The sequence below is a fragment of the Microchirus variegatus genome (genome assembly GCF_963457635.1).
Source record: "Microchirus variegatus genome assembly, chromosome: 13".
NCBI classification, from domain to species: domain Eukaryota; kingdom Metazoa; phylum Chordata; class Actinopteri; order Pleuronectiformes; family Soleidae; genus Microchirus; species Microchirus variegatus.
In genome coordinates, this window is record NC_139814.1 from 18,933,102 (window position 1) to 18,957,647 (window position 24,546).

Below are 24,546 nucleotides of genomic sequence, written 5' to 3' on the forward strand. Positions count from 1 at the left end.
ATAGAAATCGTCATTGAACCAGACACTTTAGTGGTTCAACAACAAACATCAGACAGTTGTTGATGTTTGCAGTTAGTTAGAGAACAGCATGTTATTCAATAAGTACTGAAACACTGAACAATTGGACACGTGCATTCAAAAGTTCAGAGAGGATAAAGGTTATAGTGCATTTTAGGTGCATTCTAACTGAATCCGAAAGCCAAACATCCCTAACTTTTTGCGAGAAGTGTGTTTTTAATCAATGAAGATATTATAATTATGGATTATAATGGATTATTATTTACTTTTCAAACTATTACTGACATAAAGAAACCTCCATATAATAACACTGTACTTAGAGCTGATGTAATATCCGAAAACGATCAAAAGTAATCAATAAAAAGCAAACGGCGACTGCAAAATAATAAAAAAAGGCCAAGTACAAGAGGCTAAAACACTGTGTCCAGTTACAGAAAAGCAGCATGTATACTATAGACTGGAGCCAGTGTTACATAAGGCCGCCTGTGCTTTCCCCCTCTCAGGGCCTCATGTATAGAACAGGGTGTGCTCTGTAAACATATGCCGCCATATGAGCCGAGCCGGGCCATGCTGGACTGACTGACAGAGACAGGAACGACTTACTGTGTGGCCTGATACAGTTATACACACACACACACACACACACACGATACACAAACCCACACATACAGGCATGAGTCAGCTCTTCTAAGAGATGAGGGCGAAAGGGAGTGTGTGTCTGTGTGGCACAGCTGACTGTCTCCTGTTTCAAAGCTGCTGTAGTGTGTGTTGATTGTGCTCACTGTCCGCAGCTAATGAGTGTGTGTGTGTGTGTGTGTGTGTGTGTGTGTGTGTGTGTGTGTGTGTGTGTGTGTGTGTGTGTGTGTGTGTGTGTGTGTCCGCGGATGATCACAAATTAGCCTTGTGATATTATATCTCCACTTTTGTGTGATTGTGTGTTTGTGTGTGTGAAGTGGGTTCAAAGAGGGTGAAGTCTTATGTCACTGACTTGCACAATGATTCAGCAGTGCCTGGAGGTGCCAGGCGAGCACCTGAGATAAGAGCATACCACGCATAACACAGCGTTGTGATCAATGCGAGGTGTGTATCGGATTTAAAAAAAAAAAAAAAAAAACTCACACTCATGGTTTGAGTTTTTTTTTTTTTTTGTGCAATTACACAAGACGACAAAAAGAAAAAGTGGACACAAAAATAATGGATAAAAATACTCCAAGGAAAGGAAAACAAACAGAGGACGGTTATCAGTGTGACTCCCCCTACTGTAGGGTAAGTCCCCAGTAAGCTTGAGGCCTGACCCAGTTTGGAAGGAGGGAATGTGGGACACACACACACACACACACACACACACACACACACACACACACTTCCAGCTATTATACGGCTGAAAATACTTCCAGTCATGTGGATGAGGTCAGACGCCGAGAGCCTGTGACCTAAAGTGAAAGAATACGTCGCGCCTTAAAGACAAGAGCTGATTGAGCGTTAGTCGAGGATGCCAAAATAATTGTGTTTGAGAGATTCTTAGTAAAAGTAAAAGGAGGTGAGGCAATGAGAAAGCGAAGGAGGAGGAATTAAAAGAGGCTGTTTGGATTGACACCAGGTATTGTGTAAGTGGTTTTACAGTAGGCAGGCGCACCTTGGTTTCAAAGACGTACAAATGTCGCTGCATAAACAAAGACTTGGGAAAACACACACACTCTCTCTCTCTCTCTCTCGGCTACACTCCAGTGACACACAGTGACACATGCTGTAAATCATTGTCTTTATCAAACAAAGAGGCAGAAAAACGTGTTTAATGAGAGTTTAAAAAGAGGGCAGCAGCAGCAGCAGCTGCGCGAAGACGCCGGCGGGATAAAGGCGAAGCCGACGCCGACGCCGTGTCGTTAGCGCAGTGACGTCACATTCCTTCATTGGCTGAGAAAATAGCAGCTCCTTTATGACCTGGTGCGTATTTATTTATTTATTTATTTTAGCGATGGGCGGCACGTTAACGGCGTCAACGTTAACGCATGACGCGTTTCCACGACGACTGACCGGAAAAAGACGCGTGTGACGTCATGTTTACGTAGCTCCGCAGCACCGGAGTCCAGGCACCGTTTACCAGTTAGCTCGGTTAGCTGCGTTAGCTCCTTTAGCTCCGTTAGTTCTTTTAGCTCTGTTAGCTGCGTTAGCTACTTTAGCGCTAAAGTTTGCGTGTTTTTTAAAGGTCAGCGTTACTTTAGAGACTCATTTTACTCAACGTTAACGTCAGTCTGCTCCAGAGCAGCTGTGGCTAGCTTACCACCACCAGTGAGAATGTGTTAATTAATAATGGCTAATTTGTAATTTGCTTTGGGTGTCTAAAAAGCACTCTAGAAATGTAATGAATAATAATAATAATAATAATAATAATAATAACGCGTTAATGTGTGCAGCACCAATTCATTTATTTATTTTTGTTAAAAAAAAAAGAAGCAGCTGCACGATTGTTTAAGTGCATGAAAGCGACGCTGAACACAAGAAAGAAGGAACAACGATTCCTGAAATGGACGATCCAAGGTCACCATTTCAGTTACAGGCACTTTGAGCAAATATCTACAAAATTAAAATTCTTTAAGAAATAATCGAAATGCCGGAAAACCAAGGTCAAATTTGTCTCATATGCCGGAGTATGTAGAGCGTCTCAGATTATGTCCATTATAATCCACATTCAGAAAAAGATGTGCAGAGGTGGAGGACCGTTCATCCTTTCAGAATTTGTAAGTGCTTTGACAAATTACGATTTTGGAGGAATTAATGGGAGCTCAGTGGGAGTCGGTACTTTGATGGTATCTCAAGTGAAGGCTTCCCCAGGAGTTCCTGTGTGTTTCTTAAAAGACTACGAGGGAAAAACCTCCAGCTGTTTGTGCAGGACCGGAGTGGAAGCCTGAGTAAACACACACTTGTGTGTGTGTTTGTGTCTGTGTACTCCAGAGTCAGTGCAGTTACTAAAGTGTCAGCGGTACTTCACGGTGCGTCGTCCCGGCGTCCCGGGAAGCCTCCTGAGCGGCTTCGGCGGCGCCTTCTGGGAACGTCTCGTCTCCTGGAGCGACAGACTGGGCGTGGTCCGGGTCAATCCTCCTCTTCTTCCTCACGTGATAGTGATGCTTCTTAGACTTCAGGTGAGCTGCAGGTGAGGAGATTTTAAAAAGTCAGTTTGAGCTCGAGTCTCTATTGTGTATAAATGTGTGGGTTCAACAACATCCTCACCCGTCCACTCCAGGTCACCGAGGATGACTTTGTCGCACAGGTCGCACACGCGCAGATTCCGCTTGTTTTTCTGTCCCGCCTCCTGCACTCTGATTGGTGGTAGTGTCGGCTCTTCACCCTGGGTTATTTGGACCCAAAAAGTTTAAGCTCAGTAGATTTATTCACATATAGTTGGCACTGAGGGCAAAATGTGTAAAGCCTCGGCTCGTGTCGGCCAGTGGGGACACAATAAAACTAGCACTGGGCACGTTAGCGGCGCTTAGCGGCGTCAACGCACATTAATGCATGACGACTGACCAGAAAAAAGACGTGCATGACGTCAAAGGAGTCCAGGCACCGTTTACCAGTTAGCGCCGTTAGCTCCTTTAGCGCCACAACTAAACTGCTTATTAAATAAAAAGAGCAGCGCTACAAATAACCAGCGTACCTGTGTACTGCGTATGTGTGTTTTTAAAGTTTAGCGTTACTTTAGAGACTCAGTTTAACAATCGGGAGTCACATGGCATGCGTTAATGTGCTTTAACATTGATGCCTTTAGCACTAAATAAAACTGATTTAAGTCACTTAACACAGGATTAAGGAATCCTGAAGTCAATTTCAATAGCTTTTTAAGGATTTTTCAAGACCTTTTCATAATATTTTAAGACCTTATCGCCACTTCAAGCTGTAATCAGCAACACAAAGGAAAAAAAAGCTCAAAGAATAAATTATACCGAGTTCATTTTGTGCGATTTCGGATATTATTTCGCGCCAGGCAGTCAAACTCTACGGACACAATTAAATGAATACCTCATGCAATTGCGATTAAGACTTTTTAATGCTTTTTAAGACCTCACGGACACCCTGGACTTGCTCACCCGATCTACACCCACTTAAGTCTGAAGTTTTGACAGATTTTAACATCATGTCACAGAGTTGAGTTGTTGATGTGTTACTTTGCGACTTTGGTGTTTGAAATCCTTGAAATCCTAAAGCGAAAGCAGTGAAGCAGCAGCTCCCGTTTCCCTGTGAGCCTAAAAACTATGATTTTCTCCACACGGACTTTGGTGCGGGAGTATGAGCTGCTATCAAAACTACAGTTTTCAGTCTGAAATTTGCATAGAAGGAAGGAAGGAAGGAAGAAAGATATGGTGTTGGATGAATTATAATGGAGTAAAAAAAGTAAAGAAAAGACAACTAAAACAAAATAGAATAATGAAGGGAAAGAGGGGAGGCTTTTTGAGAAACATGTAAGAAGAAAAGAGGAGATGGAGACACATTAGCAAAGGATTCAATAAGGACGTGGAGGAAAAAAGGGACCGAATGTCAGCGGAAACATAAACCAGGATGGTAAATAAGTAATAAATGAGGGAAGGAAAGCAAAAGAAAGACGGGGGGAAAAGGAGCAAAAGGAGACAGATGGAGGATGAAGAGCTGGCGGTTTAAGCGTAGCGAGGCCACACCTTACTGAGACTGTCCAGTATCTGCAGTGCAGGGTTCAGCACCGTCTCCTCCCACCTCGACACGTCCGTCACATCCAGGCCGTACACTGGAGGCACGTCGTCTCCTGGTCCTGCACAAACACACACACACACGCAGTATGATTTTTAGAAATGTTTTTTTTAAGGCTTTTAGAAACGACCTGAACGGTGAAATGATTGTTGTGTATTTACAGCGCTAACAGGCCTTTAAGTGAGTGAGTTTGCCTCAGAAAAAAAAAGCTGAGCTGGAAATCAGGATGGATGGATGGATGGATGGACGTGCTGGAGGCTGCACCCTGATGCTCCGTCAACCTGCTGACTCACACTGGCTCAATAATGTCTCTGCCTCCACCCCCTCCCTCCCTCCCTCCCACCCTTCACTCTCTGCACACACCATCTCTTTCCCCCCCATCGGTCTTGCTTTAGCGTTCACTCACTCACTCACTGTTCCATCCCCATTTTTCTATTTTTCATCAGTCAGCAGTCTGCAGACCTCAGCACTCCACAGCAGCAGCAGCAGCAGCAGTCCCTGCCCTGTCTGCCCTTCTGTCTGCGTCAGGAGACACCGTCCTGTCCTGGACTGACTGGTAGAATTATTAAAGTTCTAACAAAAATAAATATTATAATCAGAATCCCATTAACCTGTAAGGCACAGGGCAGCCGACCCACTTATGACTTAATCCTTTTCATACCAAGACTACACTGGGAAGCTGAGGGGCAGCAGACGACCTTCAGAGTCTACTGGGACTGCGTCATTACCGAGGAAGTGAGGGCGACGACGACTGTGGAGCTGGTCATCGAGGCACTCTGTCTTTCATTTCATGTACTTTTGATCCCTCAGTGTGTTTTTTAGGACGTCAGATGAGGAGGAAGTCGTTTTTGTGATGAGATCTGAGGACGACAGAGTCGGGCTGAACTATGTGATGGAGCATCACCACGAGACACCGTCAAAATACGAACTGTTCTGAGATTCTGATGCAAGGATGGAGACTGATTCCAACATGCACTTCATTCCAAAAGCCACACAAAGCCAAGTTAGCCGCAGGCAGCCAGGTTTACTCGTATAGGTACTGTTTCAATTCCTCAGTCACCAAGACAAGGAAGAGTCAGGTAAAAGACTACATTTCCATCTATTATATCCAAGCCTCTCTTGGATCAATCACACAGTTATTCTCTCGATGATGATGGATTTAGCGCTAAATAGCGGCCAAACCAAACCCAGCAGAGCTTCTAACGGAAACGTCCTCCGAGGCTAATCGCTATCCATCATAGCTATGAAAGGTATCAAGGGTCCACGGTAGAGCTAAAAACAATTATTATTCAATTACTAAATTAATCGTCAACTACTTTGATAAACAAGATTTCGCATTGTTTTAGCTTCTAAAATGTGAATATTTTCTTCGAAATCGTCAAAACTGCGTCATTTTGCTTTGTGGACAAAAACAAGACATTCGAGAACAGGTTTGACAAACACTGATCAACGTTTATTTTATGGACCATACGATTAATCGCAAATATAATCGGCAGATTCATCGATTACGAAAAATTCACGGTAGCCTTTATATAATTCATTTTTTTTTTTAAATTTTTTAAAAGGTTTTAATAACATCAAGGGTTCCACAATACCACACTCCTACAAATGGGTCAGACATACTGTATATCCTAAATCGCAAACTTTTGCGATTAGCTAATTGCGATTTTCAGTGCTGTACTTCGCACGCAGATACTGATCCAGAAACCGTGTCCTGAACGTGTGTTTTCACACTCGCTCAGTGGGAGTGAGGTTTTAAAAAAAACGGCAGTAACTGTTATTTAAAGCATCGGGTTTCACGTGTGTGTGTGTGTGTGTGTGTGTGTGTGTGTGTGTGTGTGTGTGTGTGTGTGTGTGTGTGTGTGTGTGTGTGTGTGTGTGTGTGTGTGTGTGTGTGTGTGTGTCAGAGAGGTTAAAGGCTTTTGTGTTCATAGTGTCACCTGGCTGGCATACCTCTAACCAGATGCAGAGCCGGAGCTCGCCTGCTACTCCACCTGTTGCCTCCATCACTCTTTTGTTTCTTTCTATCTTGCGCCATCCTCTCTCACACACACACACACACACACGATTCCCCTCTGGCAAACACCAAACTCCCACTGGGCTGCAGACTGTTAAATGGTAAATAAAAGGCAGATACTTATATGCGATGCGCCGCCAGACGCTAAATGGAACTCGCCCCTCTTACAACTGTTCTTGTTTTGGATCGAGTGAAATTGAACTCTAGCTAATCCACCCTTCAGTGAATGAGTGCAAACACACACACACACACACACACACACACACAAGAGCACACGCGCAAGAGAGAGCAACTGTTGTCTTTTGTTTTGCAGAGTAAGAGCGTTGCCTGTCGTCGCGCAGCTGCTCACCAGTGCTCTGTGACCGTGTGTGTGTGTGTGTGTGTGTGATGAAACAGTCGTCCACCTGTTGCAACAAACAGACAAGGAGTCATTTGCTGCCTCGTGTTTGCGTGCGCTCTGCTATAAAAGCTCAGTCTCAGTCCAGCTGTGCTAAGCCGAAGCTTTTGTCCACACTGGAACACAGTGACAGCTGCATGTACTCACACGTCAGCGTCACTACTCTTGCTTTTTTACTTCCACTTCCACTTTTTCCTCTGGTTTAACGTCAAGCAGATTTGTGAAATATCACTTGTTGCTCTTGTTTTTTTTTTTTTACAGGGATGGGACGATACCACTTTTTTGGACTCAATGACTCAGCCTTAAACAGCCCAAAGATGACTCCTCTGCTGATTTTTATCCAAATTTTCATCCGCCGGATCTCCGATCCAGTGATTTTGATTTGGCAGCGACTTCTTACTCTTTCACAACACAATGATGTGTAAACTATGGGGTCTTCAATTGTATCATTCCATTTCTCTCTATCCTGAATAAAATAAAACAAAATAAATATATCAATCTCTCAATTTGTCTATGTCCTATAAAGACTTAATTTCTAAAAGAAGCACCATGTAATAAATCTAAAGCAACTGGCCATAAAATCCTCCTAATATGTCACAGAGACAGTACAGCCAAAATATTTGCATTAAAAAAAAATATTTTGCAGACTGCAGTCGGTAGAGTCTCAGCTGCCGAGCAACCACGGGTTGCCAGTTACGTCAGAAAACAAAACCTAAAAGACCTTGGTATTCTGAATTTAAATGTAGTTACTGTTTTTGGCCACAATCTTACATATGGCACCTTTAAACTACTTCAGTCTCTGTGTATTGAATTTATACAATACAGGTTTTCACTATTCGAGTTCAATTACTGGAATAAATTAACTTTTCCACAATATCCTAATTTATTGAGATGCACCTGTACCCGGTTTTTTAAATGTGCTTTAGAAATAAAGTGGATTGGATAGAGAGAGAGAGAGAGAGAGAGAGAGAGTCTGGCATTGAACCAAGGATGTTGTGGTTGCAAACCCATACAGCAAAGGCTGCTATTTTTATACCTCATTTATGAGGGTTTCTGCTGGAGTCGAGTCCTTTTTTGTTGTTGACATTTTTTTCCACATGTGCCGTTTCAGCTCAGTACATGGATGAGAAATCGTCTCCCTGTAAAGCCCGCCTTCATCAGCCCTCTAGCTCTGGTCTCAAAGAAGACCAGGGTGTAAAACTCGCGTGACACCTGTCGCCTCAGCTGGATCAGATTACTCTTCACTCTCCATCCACGCAGCCAGCCAGCAATCCATGTGTCGCTCCTCTCCCCTTTCTCCCTCTCCGCCTCCCTTTATGTAGCCTAGCTCGCTCGTCGTAAGAGTGTGTGTGTACGATTGCCCACGCGTCTCACTCAACATTGTCCTCCCCCCTCTTCTCATCTATACCCGTTACCCTTTCTTTTAAAAAGCCCCTTCACTCCCGGAAACAACAACAACTTCTTGACTGTTGAAAATGTTCACATTTTCTGTGCGTTTTTTTGTGAATTAGTGATGTTAAAGCGGACTTAGACCGGAAGTTCCAATTAGCGCAGTTTTTTCGGTGTGTATCTGCACCATTACCTCGTTTATGACGCCCTGAAGGTTCTAAACAAACAGTTCAGCCACTGCTGAGAACGCTGTGTTGTATTGTTATCACGGGCTCAGTGAGATCTCTGAAAAAACCCGGTCTGGTTCCGTAAACAGCATTTCTACTGAACAGCGGATCCTCCTGCTCCGGGCACTAGTCTGGGCACATCAGGTTGCGTACATTGAACCGCAGAAGAAGAATAACGACCGTTGTGGAGGTGTTGACTCTGGGTCTGACTCCGGGTCAAAGGTCGTAAAAGGGACTGCGGCGGGGAGTCGTGAAGAAGCTATTTTTAAACATTGTTAAAACAATGATTTGATAATGAGTAGCAGTGCACCCACCGTTCCAGAGGGGGGAGCTGCGCTTCTGAGAGCTGGTGTGCTGATTACGTCACTTCCAGGTATCGGCCAATCACAAGACAGTTGGGAAAGCTCTATGCTGGCTGGCCAATCACAACACATCTGGGGGTGAGATTTCAGTCTGAAACAGCGCGACTGACGAGAGCTTCAGTCAGGAGAGATTTCTATAGGATTACTAGGAGGTTTTTTACCTTAAAATCAAGTTAATGTATGCAAGTAGACCTCCATAACTCACATATATGAGCTTTAAAGGTGCTTTAAATGCAATAAATGTACTATAAAGACAGAAAATGACCATGAGCGCCGCAAATCCAAATCAGTTTATGTACTGTATGTGCATGAACCTCACGTACAAGCGCCTGAGATTGGGATTAAAATGCCAGCGGTTGCCTCCAAACGTGCAAATAAACTCAAGCCAACGCTATTTAATCCCGGTATGAGACAAACAAGTGCCATTGCAGACAGGCTCTTCTGGCTACGCTCCACCCATCACTCACTCACTCACTCTTGGGACTAAAAGACACCTACACCTGTGTTACTTAACACTCACGAGGCCTCAGTCAAACCACACCTGCAACAGCCTGGTTACAGGTAGTCTCTCTCTGTGTGTGTGTGTGTGTGTGTGTGTGTGTGTGTGTGTGTGTGTGTGTGTGTGTGTGTGTGTGTGTGTTAAAATACAAAACGCTCTCGCTGAAAAGGATGAGAGAATGTGCGACACCAAATATGGATTTCATGCTTTAACCTTTAACACCTGCAGGTAAATCAAAAGTAAAACTTCAAATGAGACTAATATTATAACCCTGTTCTCAGAGCCCACCTGCTCCCTCACTGTCAGTCTGTCTTTAAACTGAAAAACAGGGTCAAGCCCATGTCTTTAAAGCCTGATTGTGTTGTGTTTGAATCAGACTCTCCATCGTCTCCCTTTTGTCTTTCCCTTCATCTCACTGCTCTCTATATACTTGCTTTGCTTTGGTCCTTTCGTGGCCCACAGTGACCCTGTGTTTGTGAGCGGCCGGCGGGCAAATTCCCGGCAGCTCTGTAATGCTTTAAGAGATTAGCCTGCTCAGCTGAGGAGCTGCTGGCATCTGTGTGTGTGTGTGTGTGTGTGTTGGCTCAGATGAAACGGTAAAAAAAGGAGGTCAGCAGTCACAGCAGGAGGGGAAGAGGTGAACAGGGGCGATGGAGGATAGAATGATGGAAAGAGCAGGGTTAAAGAGTACGTGTGGATGCGAGGGTTCCAATGAATGATATTATATGACTTTATATACTCTGTTTGGGATGTCGTTTTACGTTACTATAGAACCCTAAATACTGAGAGCTTAATGCATGTTTTCAGAATTGTATGTCTTTTTAAGTGATCTACAGTTCGGCATTGTTGGCTTTGATTCCTGCGTTGGACGTCGCACTCATGAGAATTTTACTATTTAAAAGAAAGCACCAGGTATTATCATCACCTCATGGAAAGAAAATTCAAGTCAAGCCGTATAGTCGAAAAAAGCACCATTACACATCGTCTCTGCTGTGTTGTAAAGCGGAGTAAAAAGGTTTGGACATACTCTAATTATCTTGAAAGCACAGTTCCTGCTATGTTTGCTACAATAACCTAAAGGTAATCATTATACTTCCAACAAGTAAAGGAATCAGCAGTGTACTGACCTTTGGATAGCAGCCACGGGAGAAAGCCAATGACAGAAGTCGCCATGGTAACAATATGGTACTCATATAACGATATGGTAATTCACAGTTAAGTAAGGTTCAGACAAAAAAACAACGACCTGGTTTGGTTGATGAAAACCTGTATATACAACGTGGACTGCCTCTCACCTCTGCTCCTTTCATAAGGCACAATAAAACATAAATATGGGTCGCAATAACTATTAAAAAAAAAGACCTATAAGATTGTTTTTTTTCAAAGGAGAAAAGATTACGTGAAAACTTTTCCGAGCAACTGCAATCCCTCCTCACAAAATCTAACTTGGTGTGGAATGTTAATGCATCTCCAGTAAAAATGCTTTCAAAACCCAACGATCTCTCCGACTTCGGCTGGACGTTCAGCTGTCGATGCATTTTTAAATACAGGACTCTTTTTTTTTTTTTTTTTTAGACTGGATGCCAACTTTGATCATGGTGGACACATTCCTCTTCAAGACCCTGCAGACATTCTAAGGATGCATCCTTTGGGTGGGAAGTAGCTTAAAAACACTTAAGGAACACTTGAGAAAAAGAACACTTAAACATTTAAGCATCAGATCCCTATAGCGTCTGCATCTGAGTGTAGAGGAACTACAATAGTCAAGAATGACAGGAAAATGATGATATTTGAGATGTATATGTGTATATATACATACATACATATATATATATACATACATACACATATATATATATATACACATACACATATATATATATACAGTATATACATACATATACATACATACATACATATATACACATACATACATACATATATACACATACATACATACATACATATACATATATACATACAAATATATACATACATATACATATATACATACATACATATATATACATACACATACATATACACACATATATATATACACATATATATATATACACACACATATGAAAGGGTAATAACACATACACACACATGACGAAGACCATATGGTGTGTGTGTGTGAGTGTGTGTGTGTGTGTGTGTGTGCGCAGTGTGGAGGCAGACAGTCAGAATAGAGGGGTATTGAGGTTTAGGTCCGGTTGAGGCCTAAGCCATTTGGGCCTAACAGGATTAGGAGTCTGGGTTACTACAGGGCACATTGCTGCTGCTGCTGCTGCTGCCGGTGTGACGGCAAGGAGAGGTTTTCCGCTCTGGACACAGAAACACACTGAGCCTTTATAATACATTAAAAAACCTGGTTTCCACAGGTTATGAAGGGGAAATCCCCACCTGTTAAACACCGGCTGATGTACAGCTGCCAGCCGCTCAGGCAGATAACCGAGCACAGTACACAGTTCACTGCTCTGCATCTGGTGCCGCAGAGACTTTATGTGATGGAAAAGGTTCAGGTCCACGTGTCGACCAGGGACGGATATATCTGAAAACAATATTCCCTCGGTAATAAGATCTCTCATCAGTCAAAACCAATGAATGAGTGGACTTTAATGGATGGAGTGCCATTATAATAGTATGGTGATATGGAGGTAATAATATGGCAATTCCATCTTAATAATAAAACTTATAATATGTTACCCTTAGTATAATGAAAATCATTGGGAATCACATTGTGGTTGACAAAGCGTCTATTTTCGAGCTCAGGTGTCACACGGCAGAAATACGATATCGACACTGAAGCAGGAATATTACACAAAACAAAAAGTAACTTTGAATATATGGAAAAAATATAAATAATAGTATGTATGAGGAGGAAATGAAGGTTATGATGGCAGGAAACCATAAGGAAACAGAAACTCTTTACTTTATATCTACTGTAATGTTATTGTATTTATCTCTATGTGTAATTTTATTTATCTTTGTTTTAATTGTGTGCCCGAGAGTCTCGGGAGGACATTTTGTTATTCTTGTATAATTACAATAAGAGAATCTTGAATCAATCAACGTTAGAAAATGCTTTGTCTTTGTGTTTTTGTCTACTACTAGCTATTACCTGTATTTTAGGTGGTATTTCCATAATATGGAGTCCCTATAAACACGTTATTATACGTTGACTGTGTAAAATCAAGCGTTATCGACCTATTAAAAGGAGATTTTTACAAATACTTTTTTTCTGTCTGCGACAAAAGACGAGAACATTTCTGCTCCTCAAAACGTAAGAGGGCATATTCCTGGTTAATGATGACTAAAATCAAACATGCGGTATTTAATCGACGACCATTAAAACATTGTTTTAACTAATACTGCTAAACATACTGACATGAATTCACACACACAACATTGTGTATCCTGGAACACAACAACACAGTGTCTGAGAGGCTTATTGGTAAAGCTAATGGAGCGCATGAATCACATCTTGTTAAATAGAGTGCTGATTGCTAAGGAACTGGACTGTGGGGGATAAACACACACACACACACACACTGAGTACTCACGTTTAAGGAAGCGGTTGCGGACCCACTTATTCTGTTTGCGGGCGTAACGCTTTGTGGCGATCTTCACAGCTTCTATACCTGTAAAACAAAAAAGAAGAGAGAAACAGCTGTAGGTGGTGGTGGTCCATCCATGTGACTGTGTGTGATCTGGTTGTTGTTTTTTTTTTTCTTTCCCCCTGACCTGTGTCTCGAAGTGAGTCTCTCTCCTGCTGGGTGCTGCTCTCAGGAGCGGTCAGGTAGTCGTGGAACTCCTTAAAACCGATGGACTGGAAAATCCCATGCTGATAGCTGTGGCTGGAGAGTGGAGGACATGGAACGTTCTCCGTGAACATCTGCAATTTGACATTTCTACTAGACGCCTCATCCTTTATATGGTGTTTTTTTTTTCCCCCCCATGCACAAAGAATATGAGTCTGAGCAGATGTGAGGCCCTGAAGGAGAAAATAAGCTCCTCTCCTGTTGTGCGTGAGCATTTTTTTTTTTAGCATTTTATTGCACAATAAGATAATCTTCTCGCCCAGAGTAACCCAGAGTTCAGTTTTTAACTGCCTGTAATACGTTTATAGCATCGTCTGCAGCTCGTCAGCCGACTGAAGCGTCAGTGGAGGATGATTAGGTCAAATCAAAAGCCGTCAGTTTTTTTTAAGATTTGCCAAAATCCTGACTTTAAGAACCCGGGGCGATCAGGTCTTAAAGTTTGGAAATTAAATCCGGCCTCCACCTTTGAACAATTTAAATCACCTTTAAAGACTCTTCTCTTTCACTTCAGGATAAGAATAGTGATTTGACTATTTTATTATGCTACTGTTTTACTTTTATGTGTTTTTATTGATTCGATGTTTTATACCTTTTACGTTGCCGTGCCTTTAGCTCTGTAAAGCACTTAAATGTGCTCTAGAAATAAAACTGTAAACACTGCTCTTACTAGGCCTCAGGTGTTGATAAGTTTGATATCGTTACTCGTTTGAGTTCAAATGGATGTTTTGGTGCAACCTGATCAAATGTAGTGTTTTCTATCGTATAATCGCAGGGATGTGAATCTTTGGGTGTCTTAAATCTCTATAAAGCCCCAGACTGGTGCCATCTTCAGCCACAGTCCAACTGTGCATCGGTTTGCGTACGGTGCACAGATGTCTGCAAACTCGGCTATGACGTGCCGACGTAATCAGCATTGTGTTGAATGTGTTTATATGCAAAATTCATACACAACAGCTTTAGATTAATGTATACACAGATCAGCGTTTGGCGTCTGCGTGAAAAAAGCCGTCCATTCTCCAAAACCAAACCCAAATGTCGCACTGAATAATGGAAAACCACTATCGCCGGAAAAAAAACATTAGATTCGTAACAGAAACAAGAGGAGGAAACAGCAAAAAATACATCTCTGGCGAGACAGAAGTGCAGAGACGGAAATGTGAGAATAGCGACAGAGCGCAGGAAATGTAGAGTCGATAGGAGGAGAGGGGAGAAGAAAGAGAGGGTAGGGCAGGAGGGGGGGATGGAGGGAGGAAGAGAGGCGGGGGACAGAGATCTGACCTTGATGTCTGGCCACAGCAGCAGCAGCCAGTCGGGGATGGAGACATGAGGGCAAAGAGAGAGAGAGAGAGACAGGCCTGGGGGGGTGGAGGGGTGGGGTTGGTGGGGTAGAGTGCTTGGGTGATCAGATTGCTGAGAGGGCAATAGTGGCAGAGAGAGAGGAGGAGGAGGAGGAGGAAGAGGAGGAGGAGGAGGCTGGCTGATGAGATGGAATGGGGTGATGGGGTGATGAACGTAAGGAGGGACAAAAGAAGGGAACTGGCAGCTTCCTGGGCATCGGTCCACCGATGCATCAACCCACTGCACTGCAGACACACCCCAACACACACACACGTTTGTGTAGCTATTCTTCTGAGGACACTGCATTGACGTGCATTCATTTGCACAACCAAAGCACAACCTTAACCCAAAACCAGCTAATGCGGAAACCTAACCTTAACCTCAGTTCCTCAGAAACAAGACACTGCCACATTAGGACCAGGTTTCCAGCCTCCATGAGGACTACTGGTCCTGACAAGGTCAGTGTTTGTGTCCTAAAGAACATTCAAACCATCATTTTTGATTCATTCTGAATTTTAATCCACTAATAAATACAATTTCAGATGAATAAGAAGAAAATAAAGCACTTTGTTTTTTTACAGTTTGGTGCATTTACCTTTCCGTACTGCACCATATGCTGGTGGGCAGGTCTAAAAATGTCCAGTCAGAGAAAATGTGGGAATGTGTTTTCTGCCAAAGAAAACGCTTGTTGCTAGAAAGTAAAAATACAGCTTTGCTGAATCAGTCGGTGTGTGTGTGTGTGTGTGAGTGTGTGAGATCAGAAATGTCACTTGTGACATTTTCCAGAGTGGTCGTGTTCAGTAATTCGTGGATAAATTACTCTTTATCTGAGAAATTGTCCTCTGGTTCTGAAAATACTTCTCTGACAAGAAAAAAAATGAAGCGTTGTACGTGGATGGCTGTATTTAGAAGCGTTTATATATGGACTCTAGAGTGTAAACTCAGCACTTCTCCCTGTGTTTATTGAGCAGCATTGATCTGATTGGTCATTCGAAATAAATAAGTGATCAATCACAGGTGAAGAAAGTCAGATAAATGCTAAGCTAAATGCTAGGAAGGATGAGGGACGGCAGTGGTTTCGGCAGACGTATGAAGACTTAATCGATTCATCGGTTTGAAGCTTTTTTTTCATGATTAAAACGAGATTTCTGGTTGTTTTAGCTTTTTAAATGTGAATATTTTCTTCGTTTCTTTGCTCCATATTAGAAATAAATAATTAAAACAGAATCATTTTGGTTTGTGGACAACACAAGACGTTCAAGAACATCGTCATTTGCAGGTTTGACACTGATCAACGTTTTTTGACATTTTATGAACCAAACGATTCATTGATTACGAAGATAATCGTTAGTTGCAGCTCTATTGGGTTTTAGGTTTTACTGTAAATAAGAGTTATTCCACATTCTGATTGAATCTAGGTGACAAAATACTCAAAAGTCTTCCTGGTTTGCCAGTTGAAGCTATCCAGGAAGTAAGAATATACTTTAAGCCACAAGGTGGTTGCAAAAAGAACTTAATTTGAAAATTACCCGACTTCTCACTTGATTTATATTTATATCAGTAAACATTTTCCTCGGGAATACATAGTTCAAGTTGCTAGTTTCAGGTTTCTAATGCAATAGAAAACTTCATAACTTCATATGCTCAGATTCTTCTGGGTGACGTCACTCTTGATCAAACCAAAAGGCTGAAGTCCACGTGAGTCACAGACGCTGAAGTACAAGCAGATTTTTCCAGGGTCTTCATGGTTTTCAGCACATCTAAACTCATTATTAAACCCAGAACTTGAGGCCAAGTCACGTGACTTCCACTCCTCTGGCAACGATACCAGCACTGATATCAACGTGTGCTGGAAATAATTTGTTCCTGGGCCACCAGTCAGTCGGTCCACATCCAGTGCAGGGATACACTTCCTGAGCCCCCGGGGTAATAAGCACCAATCGCCTGATTCTCCCCTGGTAGAGCTAATGTCCTGTGCAGGGACTTTATCTCCGCAATTATTAATAATCGCAGAACATCCTGAATTGGTCTCCTCTGATCCAAACTCACGACACCGTTGGCCGTATCTGAATTGGTCTCCGAGCCTTTGGGGAAACAACAAGCCAGAGTACAGAGTGACCCGTCAGGCTGTGCGGAAGCTCACTTCACTCCTATCCTAGCCTGGTTACATGGACAAGGGCAATTCATGTGAGATTGAAGGTCTGGATTACTCGGATGGAACTTGCTGAAGCCAGCATAACGTCCAATTTAGCGTAAAGCGTCGAGGGATTCGATTTGGTCCAGTGTCAGCTGGATTAGCATGTTTAATGCATGTTCAAACTTCAGTTTTTGACTCGCAGTTCGGTTTAGACCTCGGATTTTAAAAACCGAAAAAACTTTGGGAAAGAATATCTGGATTTTTTAAAATGATTGTTGCATTGCAATATCAAGAACATGGTATAAAAGTTCCCTTTAGACCAAAATAAACACTTCTATTAATCTCTTAACTATCCAGGAATACAAAAACATAAACATTTGTCTTAAAATCAGTCTACATCGTCACTTTTCTACAGTCAAACTTGACAGGTGTAAGTGAGTAAGTGCAAAGTTTGACGTTGTTTGGAGAAGTAATGCAAAAGATAACGATCAAAGAAGCATACGGCGTCGTTCGCTGCTCTACTGCCTCACTCACTCACACAGCGCTGTGAGTGAGACTGAAGCCGAGGCAGATGACGAACGTAACCGAGCGTAATCGGGGAGTTATTCTGTGTGAAACCGAGGTTTGGGAAGTTAGTATGACTTTCTGAATGGAAGTCCTTTGAACTGAGGTTTTTGGTTTCAGTTCTGAACCATTAACGAACCCCTACATGTTTACAATCAAGGTTTTAGTCAGTACCACAATTCGTTTTTCCCCAACACAGATTCCCAAATCCAGTTCTGCATGTACTCGGTCCTGTGTTGATGTTTCTGCTGACCTGTCGTCCTGGACTTTCTGCTGATTGTAGCGAACATGGAAGTCTCGGAGCTCGTCGATCAGTCCCGCAGACAACATCTCGTCCACGCGAGCGTCCAACCTCTTGTCGAGCACTGAAGGTGGGAATGGAGAAATGGAAATATCCCAAACAGTTACGTAGGAGAGCAAAAAAATAATGAATATTGACATTGCAGTGACTATTGCTCCTCCTCACCCTCCATATCAGCATGCAGCCAGAATATACACGGGTCTGGGTACCTCAGCGGCCCCCCCAGTTCACTGCTTCCCTCCTGCCCCCTCTGCTCCTCCAGCCAGTGGCTGTGAGGGATGCCTGTGTGCTCGTGAATTTGAAGGCTCCTGTAAATTGATGCAAATAATAAAGATTAAAAACAAAGAAAAGGGTCATTCCCTAAGGGAATAGAAACGGGTTTTTCCAGCCTGATTTTCTGAATAATGGATGAGTTGACAAGGCAATCATCCATCAAACGACTCAATTCTTTGGAAATGGCTAATGTGGAAAATGGGAAAACTGATCACTGCACCTTAAACCAAAGTGTAGACGCAGAGCAACATAAACGTTGTTGTTTTGTGTTACGTTTCAGGACGAGATTTAAATTCAAAGCAGACTCTGCGCCGCAGGGTTATGAAGACAAGACGATTCCCGTCGCCTCCTGTCAACTCGACGAACGCGGTCACCTAACCCTGTTCACGCTAAAGACCCAAGTGTTGTGACCATCACTCAAAGCTTCATCCACACTACTATAGATCTTTTATTTACAAAAAGACATTTAGATGCTCTGGTTTCCTCCCACAGAACAAAAACATGCCAAATTGGGGATTACTTGGACACCGCCTTTCACCCTATAGCGCCCCCCCCTCATGTGGAGGATAAAGTGGGAAAAGATGGAAGGATTTCAGATTTAAAAAAGGATCATCAAGACATTTTTAGCTTAATTTAAAAACAAATAGAAAAACTGCCTTATGTTTGACTACTTCTTCAGAACTTAGTTCAAATTAAGTTTTTTTAATATGAATCAAACCGGGCGTGCACATGCCAGGGTAAACAGGAAGTTGATGAATTTGTCTTATGTCATTTTAAAACCCGTCAGTGCTTTTCATTTAAATTTATTCGATTAAGAGCTCATCACCTGGCAATCCTGCGTTTGTTATTGGGGTGCAACGTGGCGGCCATTTTGGGGTCCACCTCCGCCAGTCGCTTGTGTAACTCAACTCCTTCCAGCTTTTCCAGCTCTTGCTTCCTTTTCAAAGCGTCGTCCGCTCCGTCTCCGGCCTCCTCGCTCTCCTGCCTCGACAAAATCCATTGTCGCGTGCGTACTTTGAGATCTTGTGCGTTCGAATTAGCCAGAGATTTATTTGCATTACACTATCACAATTTCTTGTACTCACCCCCGTGTCCAACAAGACTTTCCACAGCAGAGACTCGATGTAATAATTTGTCCCTCCAACAATGACTGGCAGCTTGTTTCTGCTGTGCATGTCCTCTATGTAGAACGACGTTAAGGAGTTGTGCACAGAATATACGTGAAATGAAAAGAAACTGGTCTGATTAAAGGTGCATTATGTAATAAATCTAAAGCAACTGGCCGTAAAATCCTCCTAATATGTCACAGAGACTCAGGAATAATGTTCATATAACAAACTGAACTCACCAACAACAACAGTACAGCCAAAATATTCGCATTAAAAAAAATATGTTTATGTTTTGAAATCATGTTTTGGCATGTGGCGCCACCTACCGCCATCTACCAATCATTGCAGTCAGTAGAGTCTCAGCTGCCGAGCAACCACGGGTTGCCAGTTACGTCAGAAAACGAAACTTTAAAGACCACGGTATTTTGAATTTGAGTGTAGTAACCGTTTTTGGCCACATTCTTACATATGGCGCCTTTAACTTACTTATCAAAGACCTTAGAGGTGTAAAAAAAACGGCGCCAGCTGGTTGTGATTCACTCACATCCTGTCACAAGCGCTTGGATTATACAACGTGTCAATGGTGCATTTAAGTTGCCGAGTGAAGAGGACGAGAGAGGGAGATTCAAATTGCGTACGCTTCGTTAATTCCTACTTGAGATTTTCAAAGAGGGGTTAAGTGTGAATTATAATCCTGTGCTGCAAATCAGTGAGCGAGAGAGACGGAGTCTTTCATTGATTCTCGGGCATTAAACACAGTTTGTGGAACAAGAATACTTGCAATAATAAAACTAACAGTTTAAAGACTCAGACAGACAAAGCCCACACGCGCCACGCCTCGTTTCCTTCCACCTCTTTTCCTGTCGCATCTTCTCTCGTCTCGTCTTGCACCTTTCCGATCCTCTCCTCCTCTCCTCCTCTCCCTCCCCTCTTCTCCAGTCGCCCACCTACTCTGCTCAAGGATAATTAAATAACCACTCAAACAAGATAAAGCCCCATCAGCAGTCGGCACACAACCCCCCTTTTCCCATCTCTTTATGTCTCTCTCTCACACACACACACATCAACGAAGGCGATGGAAATAGAGTGAGGAATGCTGACAGTCGGGCAGCGAGGGGGAAAGTGAGAGCAATAAAGACGAATCAGAGGGAGTTTATACGCGATAGACATGTTGAGTGAACACTGACAGCTGACTAACACGTGTCATTAGGACTCTTTCAACTTCTTCCGGATTGTTGTTGTACTATCACACACACACACACACACACACACAGGCGATTCCCTCCATCTTCTCTCCACATCACTTCTTCATCTGCACTCATCTCTCTCTGCCCCTTTTTCCTCCCTCCTAACACCCGCAGACTCACACTGCACTGAGCCTATTCTTGGAACTACCGCATCCTCTCAGCACATGGGTGGGTGTGACGGAGAGAGTGAGTGTCTGAGAGAGAGCGAGAGAGAGTGTGTGTGTGTGTGTGTGTGTGTGTGTGTGTGTGCATGCCATCCTCATCTATTTATACCTCCTCTAGTTATCGCCTACCCTTCTCCACATCTGTGTGACGGCCCGGGGTTTGCACGAGGGTGCGACTGCCCAAAGAGTGTGTGTGTGTGTGTGTGTGTGTGTCTATAAATACCATTTTTAGTGATCTCTCTCTAGTGCAACATCTGTAGAGACACACAGCTGCAGGTCAATTAATCACAGTCCAGTCGACATAAAGGATATGAGCGTCAGGGCTTTGTTCCTGAAGTCCACCACCGTGTAGCTGCTGACCAGCGGGTCCACGAAGCCGATCATGTGATGCTTGCACTGGGCCAGCTCCTCGGCGGTCACCTTGTTCGTGATGACGTCGAGGCCCTTGTAGACCTGTGAGGGGGGGGGGGCAAGGAAATTATGGTTATTTAGCGAGAAAGACGATACACACACCCTCCCTCTGTCCATGTTACAGCACTCAGGGACGAGGGAGTGGAATGAGCAGAGGAATGTGTCATATAGAAGTTTGCTTGTGTTTTTTTTTCCTCGTTCTCATACAAGCAGCAGTCTATGTTTAATGTTCTCCACTGGAAAACCACGGTCAGGACTTTATTTTCTAACACCTTATGCATTAAACCAGGGGTTTCAAACTCAAATGACCTGGGGGCCAATGTGCATCTATTGTGGTCATGAGGGACCCGGGCTCGAGAACAAAAAGTGAAAAAAACAACTGTTCACAATATTACATCATGATATCACACGTATACTTAATAATACTATTTATGATGCAAAATTAACGTTTTAATATAAAAAAAACAGACATTTATTTTAAATTACATAGATAATAGTGTGGACAACTGTCATTAACATTTGTATCAGGAGCCGTTTCGGGCCCTAACAAAAGTATTTATATATGTAATTGAATGTTTTATATAATGCATTTAATAAAGTGATAATTATGACCAAATGTCTTATTATTACTGTTATAAAAAACATTGCTAGCACACATATATTATATTGTATCACCTACATTCTCAGCCACACACTGTGTTTAAAAGACGGTGAGGTTTTCATGATAACATGATATTAAGTGGGGGGCCACATGTAATCGATTGGGGGGGGCGCATGTGGCCCCCGGGTCTGAGACCCCAGCATTAAAGACTTCTTTTGGTGATGTATAATGGAAAACATAACGCTGATGCACATAAATAAAGATGAATAACAGCAGCTTTGGGACAAACTCTGCACTTTCAAACTTGCGATAAAGGTCAATGTTGACTGAAAACCTTCATTGTTCCCCCCACACAGCCTTTAATTAAATGATATATTACTATTTCGACAGCACTGTCACTTAAATACTTTCATTTAAACTCTTTATGTTCCTTCTAGCACTTTAAGCACTTTAAATTGCCTTGCGATAAATAAAGCGTTAATGTCCCTTCTGCTTTCGTAGCCCTTTGAAAACACTGAAAATAAGGATAAATTCAAGGTTTTTTTGTGTGCCTCTAATTGGATGTCATTAAGTTGTAAAGCACAAACCTCAACTATGAAGCAAACTAAACACATGTCCACTGTTCCGTCTTCAGCCGAGCGTCTGTGTGTAGTCTACGACCAACCGCTCGAGGAGCGAGCGCGGCTCTGCTGACACTGAGTCGGCCTCAAGATGCCAGGAAAACTTGATGAAATCTTTCGAACGTGAGTCAGAAGAAGCTTCTCAAACACTTTACTTGACCTTTAAGTGGATTTAGCCTTGATTTAGCGGAGGAAAAAAAAAGATAAATAGAGCCTTTAATGATACTCAACAAACCTTAAAAGAAACCAACAACCACCTGCCACCCCTAAAAATATATTTGTCTTCATTTTCCCACAGATTTAAATTTAAACTTTTTGCCCCTGTTGGTTATTAAGTATACTCCTACTTCCTGATTGACTTCACACAGGAAACCACTGTGTACATGTTAGTTTTTTGTATGATTTAAGCTGTAAAATTTCACACACACTATTGTTCCACACTCCCATCAGTCGACTCATTTATTATTAAAGGTACATTTTTTCGATTTGTTTTGAACATTACTTATTAATGCAGGCGATTTTTGTTTCCAGAAACTCGACGAAATAAAAACCTAATTGGACAAAGTGTCATTCACCTCCTGTTTTCACACATTTGATGACGTAGTGTATGAATGTTTTGTCGATTTCAAACACAAGCACAAACAGTGAAGGAGCTAAAGTTTCAACCTGAGTCTCCCATATTAGTTTAATAAATAACTTATTTATCAATTAATGTCATTGATATTATATACATTTAAATCCCAAATAGCTTCCTTGTGGACGTCTCCTTCCCTCACCTTTCTCTTCTCTGTTGACATAACGTGATGAAAGGCCACTAAAGCAGCTGTTATTGCAAGAGAACATGACTCATTGACAGCGTTGGTGTGTTTTTTTAGTCATTTTCATTGTTTATATATATAAAAAAATTGAGAGTAAATAAATAACCAACTTGTTATTTTCTGTGCTTTTGGAGGCTGGAAGCAGCATTAAAAGGTATCACAGCACACAGAAAAAAACTCACTCTTTTAAAGCCTCTTTGTGTCTAAGAGGAAACACCAGTTTCTGCTAAATTAAATTACAAGTTAAACGCTTGGCGGTGGTGTCGCAGGAACACATGTGGTCGTGGAAGAGTTGGTTATAACCTAACATTAACTTCTTCTTCTTCTTCCCCCCCCCCCCTCCTCCTCCCTCTCCCTGCTTCTGATGAATGTGTTTAGACTCCAGCTGAGTTCATTCAGGAAAAAAATGATTTTGCAGAACAAAACAACTTTGTTTTTCAGTCGAGTAAGCAATTTTGCGGCCGCGAGGCGTGACCACATCCTCTCGCAGACACCCCAAACTTTGTAATCAAGCGTCTCCCACACTCAGATTTACGTTTAACGGCACCACTGCAGCGCACTGAAGCCGGCATACATGCATCGGATCATTAAAGGACTTGTATTATACCCTATTTCTACAAGTTAACCTAGTTCCCTGGTGTCCTAATGAACATGTCTGTGACATATAAAAAATACCTTAAGGATGAAGCACCACAGCAGTTTAATCACTCTGCCAAAACAGCCCTGTTCAGAACACTAGCTTTTGAGTCTCTTTAAATGCAAATGAGACACAGGAAACTACGTCAGCGTCACTGACGCTCCGGCAGCTAACAGCAGTTAGCATTTGGAAAGGCCATCATTATTGCCGTCTTATATAAAATGTTTCCACTGGACACTTAAATCCTCTGAGGCTGGAAGTTTGTGTAGAACTCTGTGCTGCACTGTGCAGCCAAGAATAGAACACTTAGCCGACTTCTGCTCTTCCAGACACTAGTGTCCTCGCCTGCACTTTCGCATTTTTTAGGGACAAAGCAGCGCTCCGCGAGACGACAATTCCAGGAATCTGCACAATGTGACGTCAGATTGCGTGCGGAAGTCTACATCGTGTGTTTTATCTCTGAGGCGGACCACAAAAACATGACCGAATCATCTTTTTTCACATTTTACCTCCTAATAGGGCCTCCAGAGTCCCAAATATAAGTATTGAAATGATTCAAAAGGAGATTTTACATAATATGTCCCTTCACGTCAGCGTCACAGAGGCTCAGGCAGTTAACAGCTGTTAGCATTTGGAAAAGCGATCATTCATAAAATGATCATATATCATATATAAAATGTATCCACTGGACATGTAAATCCTCTGAGGCTGGAAGTTTGTGTAGAACTCTGTGCTGCACTGTGCAGCCAAGAATAGAACACTTTGCCGACTTCCGCTCTTGCAGACACTATTGTCCTCGCCTGCACTCTTGCGTTTTTTTAGGGACAAAGCAGAGCTCCGCGAGACAATAATTCGAGGAATTTGACGTCAG

The 24,546-nt window shown here is 42.5% G+C and overlaps 1 protein-coding gene across 1 annotated transcript in view; it reads right to left on the minus strand.

Annotated features, from left to right (window-relative positions):
* Positions 1-2,636: 2,636 nt before the first annotated feature.
* The window catches only part of trit1 (tRNA isopentenyltransferase 1), a gene marked incomplete at its 5' end in the record, with an annotated part of 39,741 nt that continues 17,831 nt past the window's right edge, over positions 2,637-24,546 (minus strand). The window contains 10 exon segments of the mRNA XM_083900265.1: positions 2,637-3,163; positions 3,247-3,364; positions 4,689-4,798; positions 13,198-13,275; positions 13,379-13,491; positions 17,748-17,859; positions 17,961-18,103; positions 18,895-19,049; positions 19,154-19,246; positions 20,898-21,041. Coding sequence (XP_083756391.1) covers positions 2,985-3,163; positions 3,247-3,364; positions 4,689-4,798; positions 13,198-13,275; positions 13,379-13,491; positions 17,748-17,859; positions 17,961-18,103; positions 18,895-19,049; positions 19,154-19,246; positions 20,898-21,041 — 1,245 coding nt within the window. The 3' untranslated portion in view covers positions 2,637-2,984.